This window comes from Cryptomeria japonica, chromosome 2 (genome assembly GCF_030272615.1).
Source record: "Cryptomeria japonica chromosome 2, Sugi_1.0, whole genome shotgun sequence".
NCBI classification, from domain to species: domain Eukaryota; kingdom Viridiplantae; phylum Streptophyta; class Pinopsida; order Cupressales; family Cupressaceae; genus Cryptomeria; species Cryptomeria japonica.
The window spans coordinates 22,547,021-22,566,262 of NC_081406.1; the positions used below are offsets into that span (position 1 = coordinate 22,547,021).

General features: G+C 37.8%; 1 protein-coding gene across 1 annotated transcript in view; it reads left to right on the forward strand.

Annotated features, from left to right (window-relative positions):
• Positions 1 to 19,242, forward strand: part of LOC131048483 (calmodulin-binding transcription activator 6) — a 238,453-nt gene that overhangs the window by 138,725 nt on the left and 80,486 nt on the right. The window contains exons 8-9 of the mRNA XM_057982443.2: positions 14,105 to 14,611; positions 17,166 to 17,869. Of these exons, the coding sequence (XP_057838426.2) occupies positions 14,105 to 14,611; positions 17,166 to 17,869 (1,211 nt within the window). The remainder of the gene's footprint in view (positions 1 to 14,104; positions 14,612 to 17,165; positions 17,870 to 19,242) is intronic.

Here is a 19,242-nt window from a genome sequence, read left to right on the forward strand (position 1 = left end):
GACCAAAGAGAACAAACTCAGAAAGATTGGTGCCATGCAAGAACTTACTATAAATGCCAACTGCTGTTGAAACCCACTAAAATTGAGAATTGAGATCACCAAGAACAGTGGAACCCTCCCAGCACATTAGGAAATCTACAGAAAACCCTAAAAATTGGCTAATGCTCGCAAAACAGGATGCTGTAAAAATGGGGACAAGTTTTATTTTTCTTGAATTGCAGTTTACAAATTTGTAATATATAGATGACAAAACTGGGATAGGCATCAATGTTGATCAACACCCTATCATATAATATATGACTAACTCAAATTCTTCTAAGCAACCTAAAATAGTTAACGAATCCTTTATGGATATTCGCAAAAGAAAAATGCCACTCATTTCTTTGAAGAAGTGGAATATGTTTTCCTATAATTTGCGCACCTTTTTTTGTTTTGGCTTTTTTGGTTATGTCCCATCCAAGATTTTTTGTATATTTTGTGATTTTTATGCAACGCCATCCCCCCACCCTTGGTACACATACTGTTGTCGGTAATAATCATTATGTTATGTTGCCGTCGGTAATTATGGGTTACGACAGTTAGTTAGTCTTCCCGAAGGGCAGTTGGACGTGACGGTTGGTCGCACCCCTTCGAGTATTATATATTGCATACCTTTCCTTGTTAGTAGGATCATTATGGTCATATCTAGATGTGATGTTATAAGCACTTGATGTACATGGATTGTTGAATTAATACAGAAATTGGTTCTTTAATATATTTCCATTATGTTCTGTGCATTTACTTTGTGCGTTTAATCGTTTACCCGTATGTGGCAAACATCTAGTGCCTTTGCCTAGACATACTCGGGAAAGGAAGGAGCGGATGGCGTACGGACACGATGGGCCTACCCATTGGTGAGATTAACCCAGAGGCCAACAACACGCAAACGTAACTCTACGACGGAGAAGACACTGCGACGAGGGAATTCTCAATCCTGCTTCAGATGGCCATCGAGACCTACGTCCGAAGAGAGGCCACTGAGGCTGATGTCCCAACAAGTGCCGTGTGGACCGCACTGGATGTTAGCCCCGCAACGAATCGGTTGATGAACCACCTCCCTCGGTTGCTTGCACAGGCATCATTGGCACAGCAAACCCGCTTGGAGGATATTGCTCATGAGGAGCGACGCCAACAGGTCCTCTGACAGTACGAAGAAAACAATCGTCACTGGAAAGCGGACCGTGATGGCAAGAGGCGAAGGGGAAATTGAACCTTGAACCTCCGGGAGAAATAAAGAACAGTCTATACTATAATAATGGTGTTGTATTATTGACACAAATTGTATCCGATAGGATGAATCAATAAAGAAGTGTTCTATTTTTTGTGGTGTTGCTATTTATGGAGATGTACGGGAATTAATGCCCAACTTATTAAATAAGGATAAAAATAAGAAGGCACAAAGTGAGGAGTGGGAGGCCGCACAGAGGGCCTTGATTCTGGAACAACAAGTAGAACATAGACCGAGGCTAAGGCAACTTGCTGAAGGACGACCTGCCGAAGGGAACCAAGGAGGTGTCACGGAGGGTGCAGAAGCCGAAGGAAATTTCTACGCGTCGCCAGAACACCGTAGGGTGAGAAGCCACGAAGAGTTTTTGGAGGAAACAAGGCTACGAAGAAACCCAGGATCAGTTTAGGAACTTATCCCTTACGCTGCGCATGGAGGACCACTGAAGGGAGCGAACAGAGGACGAGGGTGAGAACGGGGGAGAGGGCAACCGTACGACCGTAGGTGGGGAGGAGGCATAGGCACACGACAGACATGACCCCCTCTTGGGACCCATCACACCAAGCACGCGGGTACAAAACACCGTACCCCCCATTTACTCAAACTGGAAACACCACCGATGCAGGAGGGAGTGGCGCGGGTGCACGATAGAGACAACTACCTTTGGGGACACGATCCCCATCAATGGCCAATAGGTAGAAGCTGCCCAAATTCACTGGCAACGGGAAGGAGTATCCCGTGAGGCACTGCAGAACCTGCGAATCCATATGGATGGCCAATGGTGTCAAGAACCAGGACGAATGGACGACGCAATTTCCAGCGACATTACGGGGAGATAGTTCGTTCTCTGCATCTTCTGTGACTTGAGAATTAGGACACACTTCAATTGAATTTCCTAGTAGAATGGGTACGGGGATACCATTTCCGTGCTTATTTTCTTGATGCCTTAGCATAAGCTGCCAATTGTCTAGTCACCTCAAGTAATATTATTCTGTCCGTAGGATATCTTGGCAACATATAGGGAGGCGAAGGACACCCATGGACCCTGATGTAGGTGAATTTTGGAAACTTAATGAACCATGCACCATGCTTCTTCACGAGCTCTTGTGCCTCCGGAGACAGTCGGTGGTGAATCCCTCCTTGCAATGTCTTGGTGATATACATCGTGAAGGTGTCATTGACTAGCTTGTAGCAATTCTTAGGTGGATGATGTAGTTGAACATAGGAATCACATGCTCTTATCTCTCCTGTCCCTATCCCAACAACTCCTCTATGGGGCAATCCTGCATATTCAAAACTTCTGAGTAAGGAATGCATAACATATGAATTCATGTGGAATGACTTAGTAGGGGCTAGCCTCCTCAACTGCACGTCTAGGTTGTTGCTAATGATTCTAGCCCAATTGAGCATTCCTTTTCCTTGGACGATCACTTGAATAAAGAAGAACATGCGCTTGTCGAAGAAGAAGGCTTGAGAGGCACCAATAACCTGATTGAGCATGGTTATTAAGTCCCTGAATTCTTCTTGGAAATCAATTCTGTGTGGCGTATTAGGTATCTTGTTCAAGCGAGGCCTACTCTTGAGCAACCAATTCTTGTTGATGAAGTTCAGACAGGTATCAGGATCGTCTTCGTAGATAGCTCTAGCTCCTTCTAAGCTCTTGTAGATCATATCTCTCGGCTCCGGAAGATGAAAGGCTTCACTTATAGCTTCTTCTGAAAGATAGGCCAAGACAGTTCCATCCTCGGCTACGATCATCCTTGAATGTGAATCATAGTGCTGGGCACATTCAATCATCAACTCGTGACATCTAACTACGGGAGGGAAGCCTGCAGCCTTGATTATGCCACTCTCAATTATCTTCGTGGCTACGGGTGACGGCTTGCCGATGTAGGGTGTTTCTCGAAACTTCTTCGCATTGAAGTTTCCTAGATTGGTGTCTCCGATATTGCTCCATTTGGACACGATCTTGGTCTCCAAATCATCGTTCTTTTGATCTTCTTTGATGAGAGCCTGTCGGGTAGTGGATCCACTGGCCTTGGGGGTCATCATTTGATACCTACAAAAAGAGGTTTAAGTTAGGTTTGAGTACAATACCTCAAGATAGGAGATTTGAGACCTTTGAAAGAAATGATTAGATTACAATTTGAAAATAGAGTGATAAGTCCTTAAAATTATGAGTTTTGAAATTGATATTACTTATGAATAAAATCAGATTACTGAAGACTTAACCTCACAAAGGACTAATATAGAATTTTGAATCAAATCTTCAATATGCTCTCAAAAATCTGATTGTACATACCTTCTCCTTGATTTCTAGCTATCAACTTGAAAAAATGGATAAAGGAAAATGAAGATTTGCTGGACGAAAGGTCTTTGATCTGAATTTCAGGTTCTTCCTTTAATGATTTAGCCTTCAATCAGCCTTCAACCAGCCTTCTTCAATCAAGAAATTCGCCTAAACCTGCTGAAATTCGCACCCCTAATTCTGCTCTTCAAATTCGCTTAAGAAAAAATGAATGAATGATTAAAGATTTCACAATACACCTTTCCTTTATAGGGCGCTTTCATCATTTTACTAATAGGCCGACTTGTATAAATGCTCAAATAAAATAAAATAAAACTCCTTACAGGCTGGCCGACTTAACAATAAAGCAAAAAAAATGTTTTGAGCGCCAAAGTATGAATTTTTTTGATCTTAAGGCTTAAAAAGAAATCAATTAATCCATTTTTATAAGAGCCTAGATCATGTGAATTTGCCTACTCACACAAATGAGGTTTGATGAAGGCACATTTTCCTTATAGGCACTAGAATGTTCATGGTATGAGGAAGGCTTAAATCACCCCAAGGAGGCTTGCTTGAGTATCTCACCTAGGTACATTTACTCCATCAATCAACACCTTCACAACCTTGATTTTTCACTACTTCATGGTCTTGTCAATATGTCCTTGCAACTTGTCTTTGCTTTTCTCAAACAAGGTGAAAAATAGGCATTTCCAAGGATTTCGCCCTAGACCCTTTGGAAGGGTTAGGAGCGATTTCCATAATTAGGTGTCAATTACCTCACTCCTTTACTCCAAATTTCTCTTAAAGGTGGGCATATGCTAGTTTTAGTTCAACAAAGCCTAGGGATTCAATTTTTTGGCTTCCACCATGGGTGAATTAGGTGATCATGAGAATTTCACTCTGGACCCTTAGGAAGGGTCAGGAGCGAAATTCAAGTCTTAGGTCAAAATTCACACTTCTTTAATTCACAATCCCCTTTAAGGCATACTTGTGGCAATCTCTAAGCCCAATCCACCTTGATCACTGTCTTGGCTCAACACAATCTTGGAGGAAACATGATATTTTGTGAATTTCGCTCTAGACCCTTTGGAAGGGTCAGGAGCGAAATTCAAGTCTTAGGCTTGATTCTTCTTCTCCTTCACTTCAATTCATCTTGCAAGGCTAGATAACATCATTCCAACCTCAATCACGCCCTAGGAATCAAAGTCCTGACTTGACACAAGGAGGAAATAGGTAGTTTGAAGAATTTTGCTCTGGACCCTTTGGAAGGGTCAGGAGCGAAATTCATGTTTTGCTTGTTTACCCTTACTCAACTCCATTCTTTTCACTTTGTTCCCTCTAGACTCCCTCATTTGAATCCTGTTCTCAACCTGGCAACATTTGCTTGATCCCTAAAAGGCTTGAAAAGGAAAATTCACTCAAAATCCTAGCCAGGGACAGGACCTATCCAAAATTTTGCTCTGGACCCTTTGAAGGTTTAGGAGCGAAGTTCAAGTCTTAGCTCGAAATTTACACTTTTGGTGGTCAAAAATCATTCAAAGGCAATCCTAAGGGCTTTTCTCACCTTGGTCTAGGCCCGACTTGGCACAAAATTTGGAGGATAAGATGGATTTTAGGGTTTTCGCTCTGGACCCTTTGGAAGGGTCAGGAGCCAAAATCTTGTTTTGAGCTCATTTCTTCATCCTTTCAATGTGTCCAACCACCTTTCAAGGCAAGAACATGCCAATCCACCTTCTATCATGCCTTAGAAACTAAGAATTTTGTCTTAACAAGGGAGAAATTGATGTTTATGGGGATTTTCGCTCTGGACCCTTTGGAAGGGTCAGGAGTGAAGTCCATATTCTTGGCTAGTTTCTCACTTTCTTCATCTTATTCTCCTTCAAACTTGATCAATTCAACTTCCTTCCACCCAAATCAAGGCAATCCACCATCAAATTAGCTCCAGTCAAGGCTAACCTAGGTGTTAAGGCCAAAAAGAAGGTTAAATGGAGGATTTTGCTCTGGACCCTTTGGAAGGGTCAGGAGCGAAATTCTCCTTACACCTTCCAGGTTGATTTCCACCATTTCATAGCCTTAAACCTCCTCTCCAAGGCAAACATGCATCAAAGCCTTCTCAACTATGCCCCAAAAATCCAAAACTTGGCCATATCAAAGAGCAAAATAGAGGGAAAGGTGAATTTCGCTCTGGACCCTTTGGAAGGGTCGGGAGCGAAATTCTTGCCTTAGACAAAATCCACACTTTCCAACATCTCCAATCACTTCCTAGGGCTAGAACATATCAATTTGCCCTTACCATGCCCAAGGAACAAGGTTTTCAATGCAAACTAGGAGAAGAAAAGGTGTCTTCTAAGAATTTTACTCTGGACTCTTTGGAAGGGTCAGGAGCGAAATTAACCTAATTAGGTTGATTTCACACCTCTTTCTTTCTCAACTTACTTCAAACTTGATCAAATTCACCTCTCCTTATCACCATCATGTCTAGTTGCTCTCAGAAAATGCATTTACTCAAGGTCTTAGTGAGGAAAATAGAGTTTTACAAGAACTTCGCTCTGGACCCTTTGGAAGGCTCAGGAGCAAAATTCCTGATTCCAGAACTGATTCACTTTAGAATTAACTTGACTTTGCCCTAGACTCAACCTTTGGTGCATATCCTTGCCAATTTGCTCAACAATTCCCGAAATCGCCTCCTGAATCTTCTCTTGGCCACTGATTCTACCTAATCGACTCTGACTCGAAGGAAAACAGGACTTTGACATGAAAACCAACACTCCTGACATACCTTGACCTTAGACCTATTATCTCTTTTGCATAATTTACCATCTTCGATCTCCTGAAAGGTAAAACTCCTCTAAGACAACCCTAGGGTTCAAGGCAGACAACACATGACTTCCCAAATCCTGGCTACACTCAGCTTTGAGAGAAACCCTAGGATGAGCTCTTTGAGAGAAACCCTAATCTACCCAGCCCAGGCGACCACCAACTCACTCAAAACACCTAGCAAGCAGAGAAAAAACCTACCTAAGGGAAAGCAAAACCCAAGAAGAAGAGGGGGTCCCCATCTTGATGGGGTGATGTGTGAAATGGTCACAACAGGTTCCCGTACGGTGGAACCATTGTCGGGGGGCCACCGTCGGTGACCACCGTGCGTTGGAACCATCGTAGGGGGCTACTGTGTGGTGGACCATTGTCGACGGAGGTCATTGACGATGGAATACCACTCTAGGCCTGAAGGAGCACATTGACAGCGGCAACGGTTTTAAAAAAAAAAAGGGGTGAAAGGAAAAATACCACGGCATGACAGGGATAAATGGTGGTGATGACACGTGAAAAGAAAAATGGGCCGACAACTCCTCACCCTATTCTGCTTTTGTCGAAGTCGGTGTAATCTATTGTGCGTTCATTATCAATATAATTGCTTTTTACAAGTGCGAATCCATAGGTTATTTCTTCGGCAAGAAAAATTTTCTTTTGTCACTTGCGTTGGGCAAAGTATAATTATTTCCCCTTTCTCTGTGCAACACCGAATTGTCACTTGCGTTGGGCATACAAAAGGAGGACTATACGGTGTGTACTTGGACGGTTGGTGTTGTCCGTATGGTGGAGGGGTGCCCGTACGATAAGGAGGGTGTTGACCGTATGGGAAGGTTGCCGTACGATTGGGGTGTCAAGGGTCAATTTCAGTGCTGTTGTTGAACATACGGGGAGGTTGTTATAAGGCTGGGGGTGCCATCGGGTAATTACAGTGAAAAAAACAAACAAAAAAAACGATGACCAGATTGAAAAATCATTCGATGTAGTTTGGAGCCAGGACGTTGAAAAATTTAGGCGCTGCCCCTCGACCCCGTTGGGGGCACTGCCCCCAGACCCCCAGTTTATTTTTGAGCTACAATACACTTTTGAGTTGGCGAAGGGCTTCAGAGAAGTCACGATAAGTGTTGGGGTTGTCCTGTACTGTGAGAAAGAAGCCTGAAGCGAAGCATTGGCGAGGAAGCCATAAGACGTAGACGGAGACGGATTTGGAGGTTGCGAAAAACAAAGTTTGAAGGAAGGCATTGCAAGAGCGCGAAGTCGTATGGCACCAGGGAGTTATTCAGTTCAGTTATCAACCTTTGGGGAGTGTGATGGAGGATTTGAGGCGTCTCTTAGCCTTTGTGCCAGAGGGTTGTGGCCACTTCCAGGCATGAATGGTATGCTTTGAGGAACTCGGAGTATGTCTCGGCTAGACGTGAGGTTGCCTTGGTGGATGCACAGAGGGCTCGGGAGGAGCTGACCACCAGGTTGGAGGCAGTAGTAGCGTGAGATTTAGCTCAGCGTACCTAGGAGTTGGATGCTGAGAGGGCAGCGCGGGTGGCTATCGAGGACAAATTGGCTAGGGAGACAATATCATTTGAGTAGCAGTTGGTGGAGGCTGAGATTGAAAAGCGTGTTTTGCAAACAAGTTTGGTTTAGGCATAGGAGGACTGTGATGTCAAGGAAGAAAAAGAATTCCTTGCGGAAGCAATAATGGTGAAATCTGCACTTGAGCATCAGATGGTAGCAGAAAAGGGTTTTCAGGCGAGGACACAACAGGTGTATGATCTGCGCACATGACACCAGCATCATCATCAGCCCTACGACCTGCTGCTTCAGGGACGCCCGCCCAGCCCCCTTCTTCTTCTATAACTTGATTCTGTTTAGTGTATGAACCTCATCTCTATTTTGTATTAAGTCATCCAGAGACGACTTCTTTTCTTTGGGGGGATGATGTTGTCGGGAATAATCATTATGTTATTTTGTCGTATTATGTTATGTTGTCGTCGGTAATTATGGGTTACAGCTGTCAGTTAGTCTTCCCGAAGAGCAGTTGGACGCGACGGTTGGTCGCACCCCTTTGGGTATTATATATTGCATACCTTTCCTTCTTTGTAGGATCATTATGGTCATAGCTAGATGTGATGTTATAAGTAGTTGATGTACATGGACTGTTGAATTAATACAGAAATTGGTTCTTTAATATATTTCCATTATGGTCTGTGCATTTACTTTCTGCGTTTAATCGTTTACCCGTATGTGGCAAACACATACTGCTGTACCTAGTACGCATAGTATGCATACATATATGGTACGACGTAGGTACGATGGGAAAAATGATTCCACCCGCTTCTCAAAACTTACCGGTTTTGCACCTTTGCCAGAATTGCCAGGATGCAATTTCTAAAAAAGAGGCAAATTTATTTAGGGTTTCTTGCCACTGTTGAGTGTTTTACAAAGGTGTTTTTCAGATACGTTGTATTTTATAGAGGTGTTTTTCAGATTCCTTGCATTTTTCAGATGCATCATGTTTTTTCCATTACTGCATACATGGATTTATTTTAATAGTTTATTTTGAATTTTAATGGTTCCATTTAATAGTCTGATTTTAATTGTTCGATTTTAAATTTTACTAGTTAGATTTTAAATAGGTTAGGTTTAGGTCATTTTATATGGTTCAATTTTTATGGTTTAAAATTATAAATATAAAAACTATTAAATAGTTTATAAATCAGGGAAATTTAAATTTAATAGTTCGGTTTTGATCTAAATTTTAAATTTTAATTGTTTAAATTATAATATTATTTAGTTATCGGAATAGAGTTATATGAAAACTAAAACTATTATAATCTAATTTAAACTTATATTTGTATTTATATTTAGTTTTTAAATTTTTTTATTTATATAACAGTTTTATGTTTAACTTTTTAATTTATATAATTGTTTTTTATTTATTTAACTGTTTTAATAGTCACCATTTGGATATTGGGTATATAATTTTGATAAATATGTGTTTTTTATGAATGCCGTATCCAAATGAGAGGTCTCAAAAAATGGTATTCATATCTGTGTCCGTGCAACTTTGTTCTTATGTAAGTTTCTAATTTTTGATGCAAAAACAAACTGGAACAGAAAAATCAAAATGAAGTTAATCACTGAAAATTTGTTATCAAACCCTCTATGGCTGGAAAACTACTTCAACTTCACCCCAAACTAGTAAAATTTACTTATAAATGATAGTTCACCGAAATAAAAGGGCTTGTTAAGGTCTGATATGAAACTGACAGCCAACTTAACATCCTTTATATGCAATTACACTAAGATCTTAATGGTCAATGCACATATATAAGCAATATCAATGCTGATATAACTGAAAGTGAATGAATTGAACCTTCAAATGTCAATAAACATACAAGAATGGAACACTAGGGTAATAAACACCACCTTAAAAATGCCTTATTAAGATATGCAAAATGCTGGGGCAACTTACAAGGGCTGATATGCACAATTTTTAGAGTTACAACATTTCAGTTTTGTCTGGAAACAATGAATGTAGCTGCCATGTGCTATATGAACCTTGGAGCAAGTTTTGTGGCTGGAGATAAAAGGAAATATGCTACCAAAACCACACAATGTCCCAAAATTGCTCAGGTCTAATTTGGCACTGCCCTATGATGCTGGTAATCAGTAAATGGAGATGGGAGATGGCAGCAATGAAGACCCCAATGTTACATTTTGTTGTCATTGATGTCACAAATAAACACAAAACCATATCAGTAAGTATATTCTGATATACTGTCATAATTCTGTACAGAATGAAGATTGAAATACTGGTATTTGTAATGGTTCCTTGTTTTTGGATATGCACAATATGCACAGTATCCGCTTTCAATACCTGGGCGTTGTATAGTGATTGGATCTGTACAGCATGCTTGACCTGCATATATTTGTATTTTGGATCTGTTCTGAACACAAATTTAGATGATCTCAATCTGCTATTGGTTTTGATGTTACTAGTTATCTTTCCAGTTTGCAGCGATATTATTTTTACAATACCAAGATACATGTTGATTATATCAAATCTCCTTCGGTTGTGTTAAATTTCTTTCAAGACATTATTGTCAAAGATTATGAAGAGAAGCTTTATAACCACATTGTTTTGAACGGGTTTTTGTTAAGGTTGATTAATCTGATTATGGTTGTGCATAAGTAGTTTGGTGGTGGTTACGTCTTAGTGACTTAATTGTTACTCTTCTCTTCTGTTCAATAAAAGCTAAAAAGAAAATAGTTTGGAAGAACTTGATTTTCAGTTCTTAGTTGACAGTTGTCAATTAATCACAAACCGGCTATAACTAATACCAGAATAGATAACAGATTGAACTGAAGTATACATGGTAGAACATCTATATATATGATGTCTTGGTTTGATAGAGAGGTGTTGCTTGCGTATGTTGAGACATGGACCAGCTAGGACTCGAACCTAGGACCTTCCATATGCTGCTGGAGTGCTCTACCACTGAGCTACTGGCCCCTCTTGGACCAGTCCATCGTCGGTCCGGGTGTGGCTTATTTCCAACACCAACACCCCCCCTTAAGCCACACCTCTCGTGTGCTTGGGGCTCCTAGCCTGGACCTGGCTCTGATACCATGTTGAGACATGGACCAGCTAGGACTCGAACCTAGGACCTTCCATACGCTGCTGGAGTGCTCTACCACTGAGCTACTGGCCCCTTTTGGACCAGTCCATCGTCAGTCCGGGTGTGGCTTATTTCCAACACCAACAGCGTGCTATTGAATTTTCGGTACATCTCAAAAGCATAAAATCATGTTATGAATAGCAGAGATTACGAGTATTTTTGTTTGGAGAGGATCTTGTGAATATTGCAGATGGGAGAATCGGTGCATTGATTTATATTTCATATTTTTCTTCTCAGGTATAAGTTTTTTTAGTCTGGTATATTGCCACTTCATTTCCATAAAACAATTCAATTTCAGTTTCGATTTATCTCAGAACAGTTTGAAGTGTTGTGAAATTTGACAGAGTTGAGAAAGTTTTGAAGAGTTGTGAAATTTGACAGTATTGAAGAAGCTTTGCAGGTTTCAGATAGAAGTTTTTGTGAAGTTTGTTTCAGAGTTTTATATTTCAGTTGGAGACATCATAATGTATTACTGATAAACTATTATACATCTATAGTTCTAAGATTTGATGATTCTGAACATTAAAATCAGTAATGTTGTATGGTTATCTTTCTGATACAATTGTAACTTGTAAAACTCTGAGGTAGTGCTCAGATCAATAGTTGTAACAGCAGATGAGTTGGTGCTTATAAAGGTTTTGGTGACTCTATTAGGTTGTTGCCCAAAGGATTGTAATCTTTTCAACTGTGAGGCCAGATTAGGACAGTAGATCCTAGTGGCATTTCTCATCGTGGTTTTCCCACATTGGGTTTCCACATAAAATCTTGTGCCTTGTGGTTTTGCTGTTGTTCCTTTTCTAGTTCCAGTAGTTACATGTGTTACATCTTTCAATTTCAGATTAAAAGTTTGAAATTACTATAAAGGATTAAAGTTATTGTGCTACTGATTCACACCCCGCCTCTCTCCCCCCCTCCTCAGTGGCACTACTGTGTTCTACACCCAAAGGCTGGAACTAAAGGATGAACCACTGTAAATTCTGGTAAATGTCCAAAAATGCCTCCAAACAGCAGTAAATGTGGATGAAACTTGCCCAAACTAAAGTCCAAAATCACCTCCAAGGCTGGTACACTCAATTGAAGGCTGAAAAGTGATTCAATAGTGGAAAGTAAGACAGATCTGCACTCCCTAATGTTGGCATTCCTTGAAAGGTGGCTGGAACTGTTGCATCAGCAATAAATGAAGAACAAAACCCTTTCTAGAACCCTCCAAAGGTTGGTGCGATAAGAGTGGTTAGAAAAAATAATGTCAACAATAGTCTAAACTCTAAACCATTTTTGTATGATTGATACAGCCACAAATGGCATTTAATGTTTTCAAAAACAGTGTCCCTCTCTCTTATTTTTAAAAAATTCTAATTTTTTGTGAATTTAATTTTGAAATAAATCCCAAAACTTGAAAATAATGCATGCAATACTGAACATTGAAAACCAAATTATACTGAAACTCATAAACTGATAAGCAAATATTTAAATACAAATAAATGACAGTACTTAAAATACCCTATTTATAAAAAAATGTAAAAATAAGAAAATACAAAGCCACTTTGTGATTGAATTTTTGGCCAATGGATGAGTTTGATTTATGGCTATTTATAAGAGAAGTAATCAGCAGCTAACAGTCTGAAAGTGTTTTAATGCTGCGATCCCCTCACACCAGTGTACACCAGTTCTAAAACAATTTCACCAAGTAATAACATACACCTCCTTACCTAAGCCGTTGATACAATAGCCAATAGACTTCGCAATATTCTCTTCAAAGTTAAGTTGCCGGTATGGGTACGGGTATGTGGGTAAGACAAATTTTTTGGGGGTGGCTGGGACATTTGGGTATGTCTGTACAAAAAAATATAAGAATGATAAATATATACATATTTGCAACCTAAATACAATGCTAAATTATTAATATAAAATGAATAAATAATATGTTTTTAATATTAAACATTTACATTTATTATATATAAATTAAGTTTTAAATATTAAAATAATAAATATAAAGTTAAGTTATTATATTTTTTAGTTAACAAATCAATATTTATTACAAAAACAATATATTCATTATATCATAAATTATAAATCAAACTATCAAATTATACAATATTATTCATATTTAAAAGTTAAAACTTAAAATTTAAACTACTAAATTTAAATAAATTTATGTTGTACAATATGTTAAATTATTATCTAAATAAATCATTGGTTCATTATATTATAAATTTATATTTTATAATATAAACATTGAAAACTAAAGAAAAAAGATTTAAATTTGAAACTGCAAAAAAAACCGTTAACTCTAAAATTGTTTTTGTTCTAAACTTTGAGATTTTTAATTTTCAAACTTTGCTTTGTGTTTGTGAAATTGGGACAAAACATAAATTGCACGACCTAAATGCGACCTAAACCAGCAGCAACTACTATTAAGTGAAATGTCTTGTCATGGTGTAGGTTTTTTTGAGTTAGTTTTCACAGGAAATATTCAAATTGATTAGTAGCTTCAAAAGGTAATAACATAATAAAGAGGCTTAGTCATTATACCAGTCATAAACATTATTTTTTTCCTTTATACAAGTGCCAGGATTTGTTGGTTGTGGATTTAGTACGATATTTTCCGTTGTTTATGAAAAAGGACATTGTGGACAAAGGGAGATGTAACTTATTGTCTGATTTTGCTTCTATTATGTCCAGGAAAGATGGGGATGGAAAGAGAATAATAGAAGGATATATTTTATACTGGATTTATCGTTAATCTATAGTTTGACATTCATGGCTTAACTAATTTTTCTTTTCATGGCTTACTCATTATACCAATTTTAAACATTTTTTGTTTCATTATAGGAGTGCCAGGATTTTATGGTCCTAGATTTAGCCTGATATATTTTTTTGTTTATCGAAAAGTACGTGGACGAAAAGAGATGTAACTTATTGTCTGATCTGGCCTCCAATTGGTTAAGGAAAGATGGGGACATAAAGTGAATTGTAGAAAGATATGTTTTATGCTAGATTTATCTTAAATCTGTAGTTTTACATTCATCTTAACTTAACAGAGTTTTCTTTTCTGGTGTGATGTAGGATGGAGACCAGAAGTTTATGCATGAATCACTTTATTGGGAAAAGCCTTTTCAAAATAATATGCCAACTGGAAGTACACTTGTAGAATTTGGACAGTCTGAAGTAAGTAGATCTGAATGTATGGAACATAACCAATGGACTCTTCTGGAACAAGACAAAATGATTCCTAATCAATTGGTGGAAGCTCAAAATCTACAAAGTCCCTCTTTTGAGAAAGCTGAGCATCCTGGGTATATGGTGAATGAAGTGGTCGAACCTCCAACAGGTTGTGAACCTGTCAAAGCAATGAATGGAAATTCTTTCAAGAAACAAGACAGCTTTGGAAGGTGGTTAACTTCTGTTCTCGGGGATTCACCAGAATTGACAGATGAAGGGTCAAACAACACTTACAGACAAGAGGAAGAGTTGGATTCACATGTTACAGGGGATCAATCACTTGTTCATGGACAAGTTTTCTGCATTACAGAAGTTTCACCTATGTGTGGATTCTCAACAGAAGAAACAAAGGTTATATTCTATGTGGTACATATATTAGAGAGATAGATAGGGAGAGATATAAAATGGCTGCTTTTATATGCTTGTTTTCTTCATAGTTTAGTTTTTATATGATTGTTTTCTTCATGGCTTAGCTTTTATATCTTTGTACCTTACGAACACCGTATGATTCTTAGTTGGTGAAATTGTTGTAGTTTTTAATGTGTTTGATATTTTAAGTTTAGGTTTGATTTGTAAAGGGCCTTGCAACAGATGATTCAATTGTAGATCATTCTGATTTTGGACCACATATTTCTTATTTTAGTTATTGGAGTTCCTTCCATTGAAATTCCGTATTATAGCTATTGCAAATTTCTGTATTTTTGAGTTATATCGGCCTACTTTGTTTGGTCGTGAACATTTATGTAATATGCCATTCCTTCATTTTGGCAGATCCCATATGTTAATGCCAAAATTTGTCATGACTTATAGCGACAATGATTTACTTCAAACTTTGAAACTTGCTGCAGCCAAATCTTTAATGCAAAATGTTATATAGGCATGAGGAAAATTAAAGTCTTGGTCATTCTTCATATTGATGCTGCACACACATCTGTGGAAAATAACCAGTATTGTTGCTTTGGAAAACTTGTTTTGGATGCACACCATCCTTCTAGTGCAAAATAAAAAGCATATAAGCTTTCATCTCTATACTGATGTGACACTTACAACTTTGGATAATGACCACAAACATCCATCACAATATATTTGAATTTCTGATAAATTGCATCTGTGTAGGAATCATGGAATCACACACTACCTCTAAATAAATAATATGGCATTCAATCTGCTAGAATCCTATTCTTTAAAGATGAGAACACATGAAAAAAAATTCAACAACTTCAAAAGATTATGGAAGATGGGCCTTAAATTTGGGGTGGCCCCTTACTCCACCACCCTGTGGTATATTCATTATTTACATCAACTGCTTTTTATACATGATAGGTACTTGTGTGGTTGGACTTACCAACTGATTGACAGCCTCTTATTACTTACCATTACTAACTTGACTTGAAGCTTATTCAATTTATGAGCAACCTCATCACCAATACTGTGTCATAAACTACAATGACAAATTCAAGATATTTGGTAATATGGTCAATAGTCCTTGCTAGAATACCCTGATGCATATATAATTCTAGCAAGTTGTTCAAGAATTGTTTAATAGATAAGTTGCTCAAGAATACCCTGATGCAATGTTCAATCTATGTCTCAAGCAAAGATGAAAAAATCTTAATCAGCAATAACTCTTTTGGCCGAAAATTTTAAAAAAGTTGGGAATCGGCAATAAATAGGCAAAATTATCGAATATTTGAAAATATATAATTTCTTAAAATATTCTAAAAAAATACACATATACACTAAATATCATGATCAGAACTTATGTATTGTAAGGACTATTGACCTTATTAAACTATTCTTGAGCAACTTGCTAGAATTATATATGCATATATATTGCTGGTTATATTCCAGACTTTATGATTCAAAGATCAATCCACAATTTATCCTTATAAAATGATCTCGATTTCTGATCTGCTCATTCCATGAGCAATCCCTTTGATTCCTCAATGAATTTCTGCCTTGATTATATACCTTGTCTTGCTCAAGGTACTCTAACTTTCATAGAACTTTTGACCTTTCATTACTTGAATTTATTAGTGTTTAGTATTTACTAAATATTAAATGAGTACTTTCTTTCTGCCTGCGATCTTCTCCCAGGTGCTTCTCTAAATTAACCGATATATTTTCATTCTTTTGTATTCTAGTGTCTTTTGTCCTTATTATGGCTGATGTGGTTTGTCTTGTTTGGCACCACATTTAATTTCTTTGTACTCCTTAAGATTCTACAGGAGATGTATGAGGGTTGCTGGTTAATCTTGTTCGAATTTTAGGGACGTTACACTTCTTGATATCATTTTAGTTTATAGTTTACAAGAATCATATTTGGTAACAGGAATTTATGTATGTCACAGTGTCAACATGTTTCCTGGCTATCCCTAGGTTTCATTATCAATTCATGAGTTGGAAGATTACTCTGACTTATGAGTTTTAAGCCTGCATTGAAGGTTATACGTTTTGGTTGCTCACTAACTGCAATTGAATTAGTGGCTCTTGTGAATTAAATAGGAATTGTCAGATCATAATTAGAATTTCTATATTTTATGTAGTTCTTGGGCTATGCCTTTGGTAGAAGTTACATTGTGTGCAGGTCTTGGGTTATGTAGTAGTCATCTTTAAATATTTTAGGGGTAGCTTTTGAGACTTTAACCTCTATGAATACAGAAAAGACATACACCCCAAGGAGATGAAATGGTATAGATCATGTTTAAAGTCTTTTATTTGTTGTCTTCTATTGTTGGAGCTTTTGAAACTAACTAAAGTTCTTGAGATTACAGCATGAGATTTTTTGTAGATGCTTATATTAAAATAGTCTTTTACAGATTTGGATGTTTAGTTTTCTTTTAAATCTTTTTTTTCAAAAGCCTCAAAGTACATTTCACTTAAATTAAGCTTCTTTTTATGGCAGGTAATCATTACAGGCTACTTTGTTGGAACTCAAAAGGATATTGTGGAAGCTAAGTGGTCTTGTGTCTTTGGTGAAATGATTGTTCCAGCGGAGGTTGTGCAAATTGGGGTTTTTAGATGTAAGGCTCCACAGCATGCTCCAGGGATTGTCAATCTATTCTTGACTTGCAATGAGCAAACGCCACATAGTCAAATTTTGAGCTTTGAATATCGTGTTAATGCATTTATTGACCTAGATAAGAACTTTTTTGCTCAAACTGAGGAGGTACTTGAGGAATTCGCACTTCAGATAAGGTTGTTTCATTTACTTTTCTCCAGTTTTAAGGGCATACTAGCCCATGGTAATAAAAAAACTGAGAGAGTGATCAATATAGAGAGAGTTATTTCTGTGCTATTCACAAACAATGAAGGAGATTGGCTTTCACTTCCAAAACTGGTCACAGAGAAAAGAAAATCTTTGGCAGAAGCCAAGAGTCATCTACATGAGTTAATTTTGAAAAAGAAATTACAGGAGTGGGTTTTGGAAAAAATGGTTGACAAAGGTGGTGCAAATGCCCATGATAGTTGTGGGCAAGGAGTTATACACTTGGTAGCGGCTCTGGGGTATGACTGGGCTGTAATTCCAATATCATGTGTGGGCATGTCTGTGAATTTTCGAGATAGACATGGGTGGACAGCACTGCACTGGGCAGCTTTTTATGGGAGGTATGCATGGGGTTATTTGGTCCTCTTTTGCTATCGTAGTTTCTTGTATCTATTTGGGGCCTTCTGCTTCACAGTTTTTCCTTCTATTTTAATTCTTAGCTTAAAATTTATCTAACCCATTATTGTTTTTCCATATGCTAAATAAATACTTCTTGTTCTATCCTTCATTTCCCACAAGGAATTATCAAATATAATAAGCACCAAAATTAGTTGAATAGGAAGGATTAATATAGGCATTTATCTCTTTGAAGAAAGAAAACAACTGGATGAATTTTGTAATACAGGCTCAAGTTTTTTCAAATTTTCTCCATACACTTCTAATTTTGATATTCTCTCTAGAGACTATGTTTTGGTATATGCTGCATATGTGCAAATGCTTTGTGGTCAAACTGATATTATTTACTTTTCTAATAATAGGAAAATTGAACTGTTGAAACGGTTAATAGGATCTTGATATTTTTGCATTCAGACCTATCAGAGCAAGATGTGTTACTATTTTTATATTTCTTTCCAAATCCCTGTAATCATGTCCCATGGAGGTAATTGGTTGAAGGACTAATTGAACCAGTGATTGTCATGTCCCCTTTTTTAAATGCCCTAGTTTTTGAGCCTACTATTTGAAGCGAGTCATTCTGTTGTTATTGCTAGAGCTAGCATTTTTTTTCGCAAAGAAAATCCATATAAACTAATTATATTGAAGATCATATTTAAAATATGATCATTCCTTTCTTAGGATAAAAACAATTGGTTTCGATATAAGACTTCTCTATTTTTTCATCTAATTTCTATATTAAAGATAATAATTTGCACAGGGGTAACCAGCTATATCAAAATTGTTGTTTAGAGGATAGTAAGAACAAAACAAAGAACCGGCACTAGCCATGTACAACAAAGATGAAAAACATCTAGTTTGGAAGCATGAAAAGGCTGAAAATGATCTACTTTTTTACTCTATAAAGATATCTTAGATCATCTGTAGAGAATATGGGATCAACTTGGTAAATACCTATTCAAGTCGAAGAACATAAATGGACTAAAGGAATTAAATTCGTAGAAAAATTATTTTTCATAAGATTAAGTTTAAATTTTTATTATAAAAGAAATGCCCATGATGGGATAGAAATTGGGCGTTCTTTGCCCAAAGTAACACACTGGAGAGAATATGTTGAGACATGGACCAGCTAGGACTCGAACCTAGGACCTTCCATACGCTGCTGGAGTGCTCTACCACTGAGCTACTGGCCCCTCTTGGACCAGTCCATCATCGGTCCGGTTGTGGCTTATTTCCAACACCAACACCCCCCCTTAAGCCACACCTCTCATGTGCTTGGGGCTCCTAGCCTGGACCTGGCTCTGATACCATGTTGAGACAT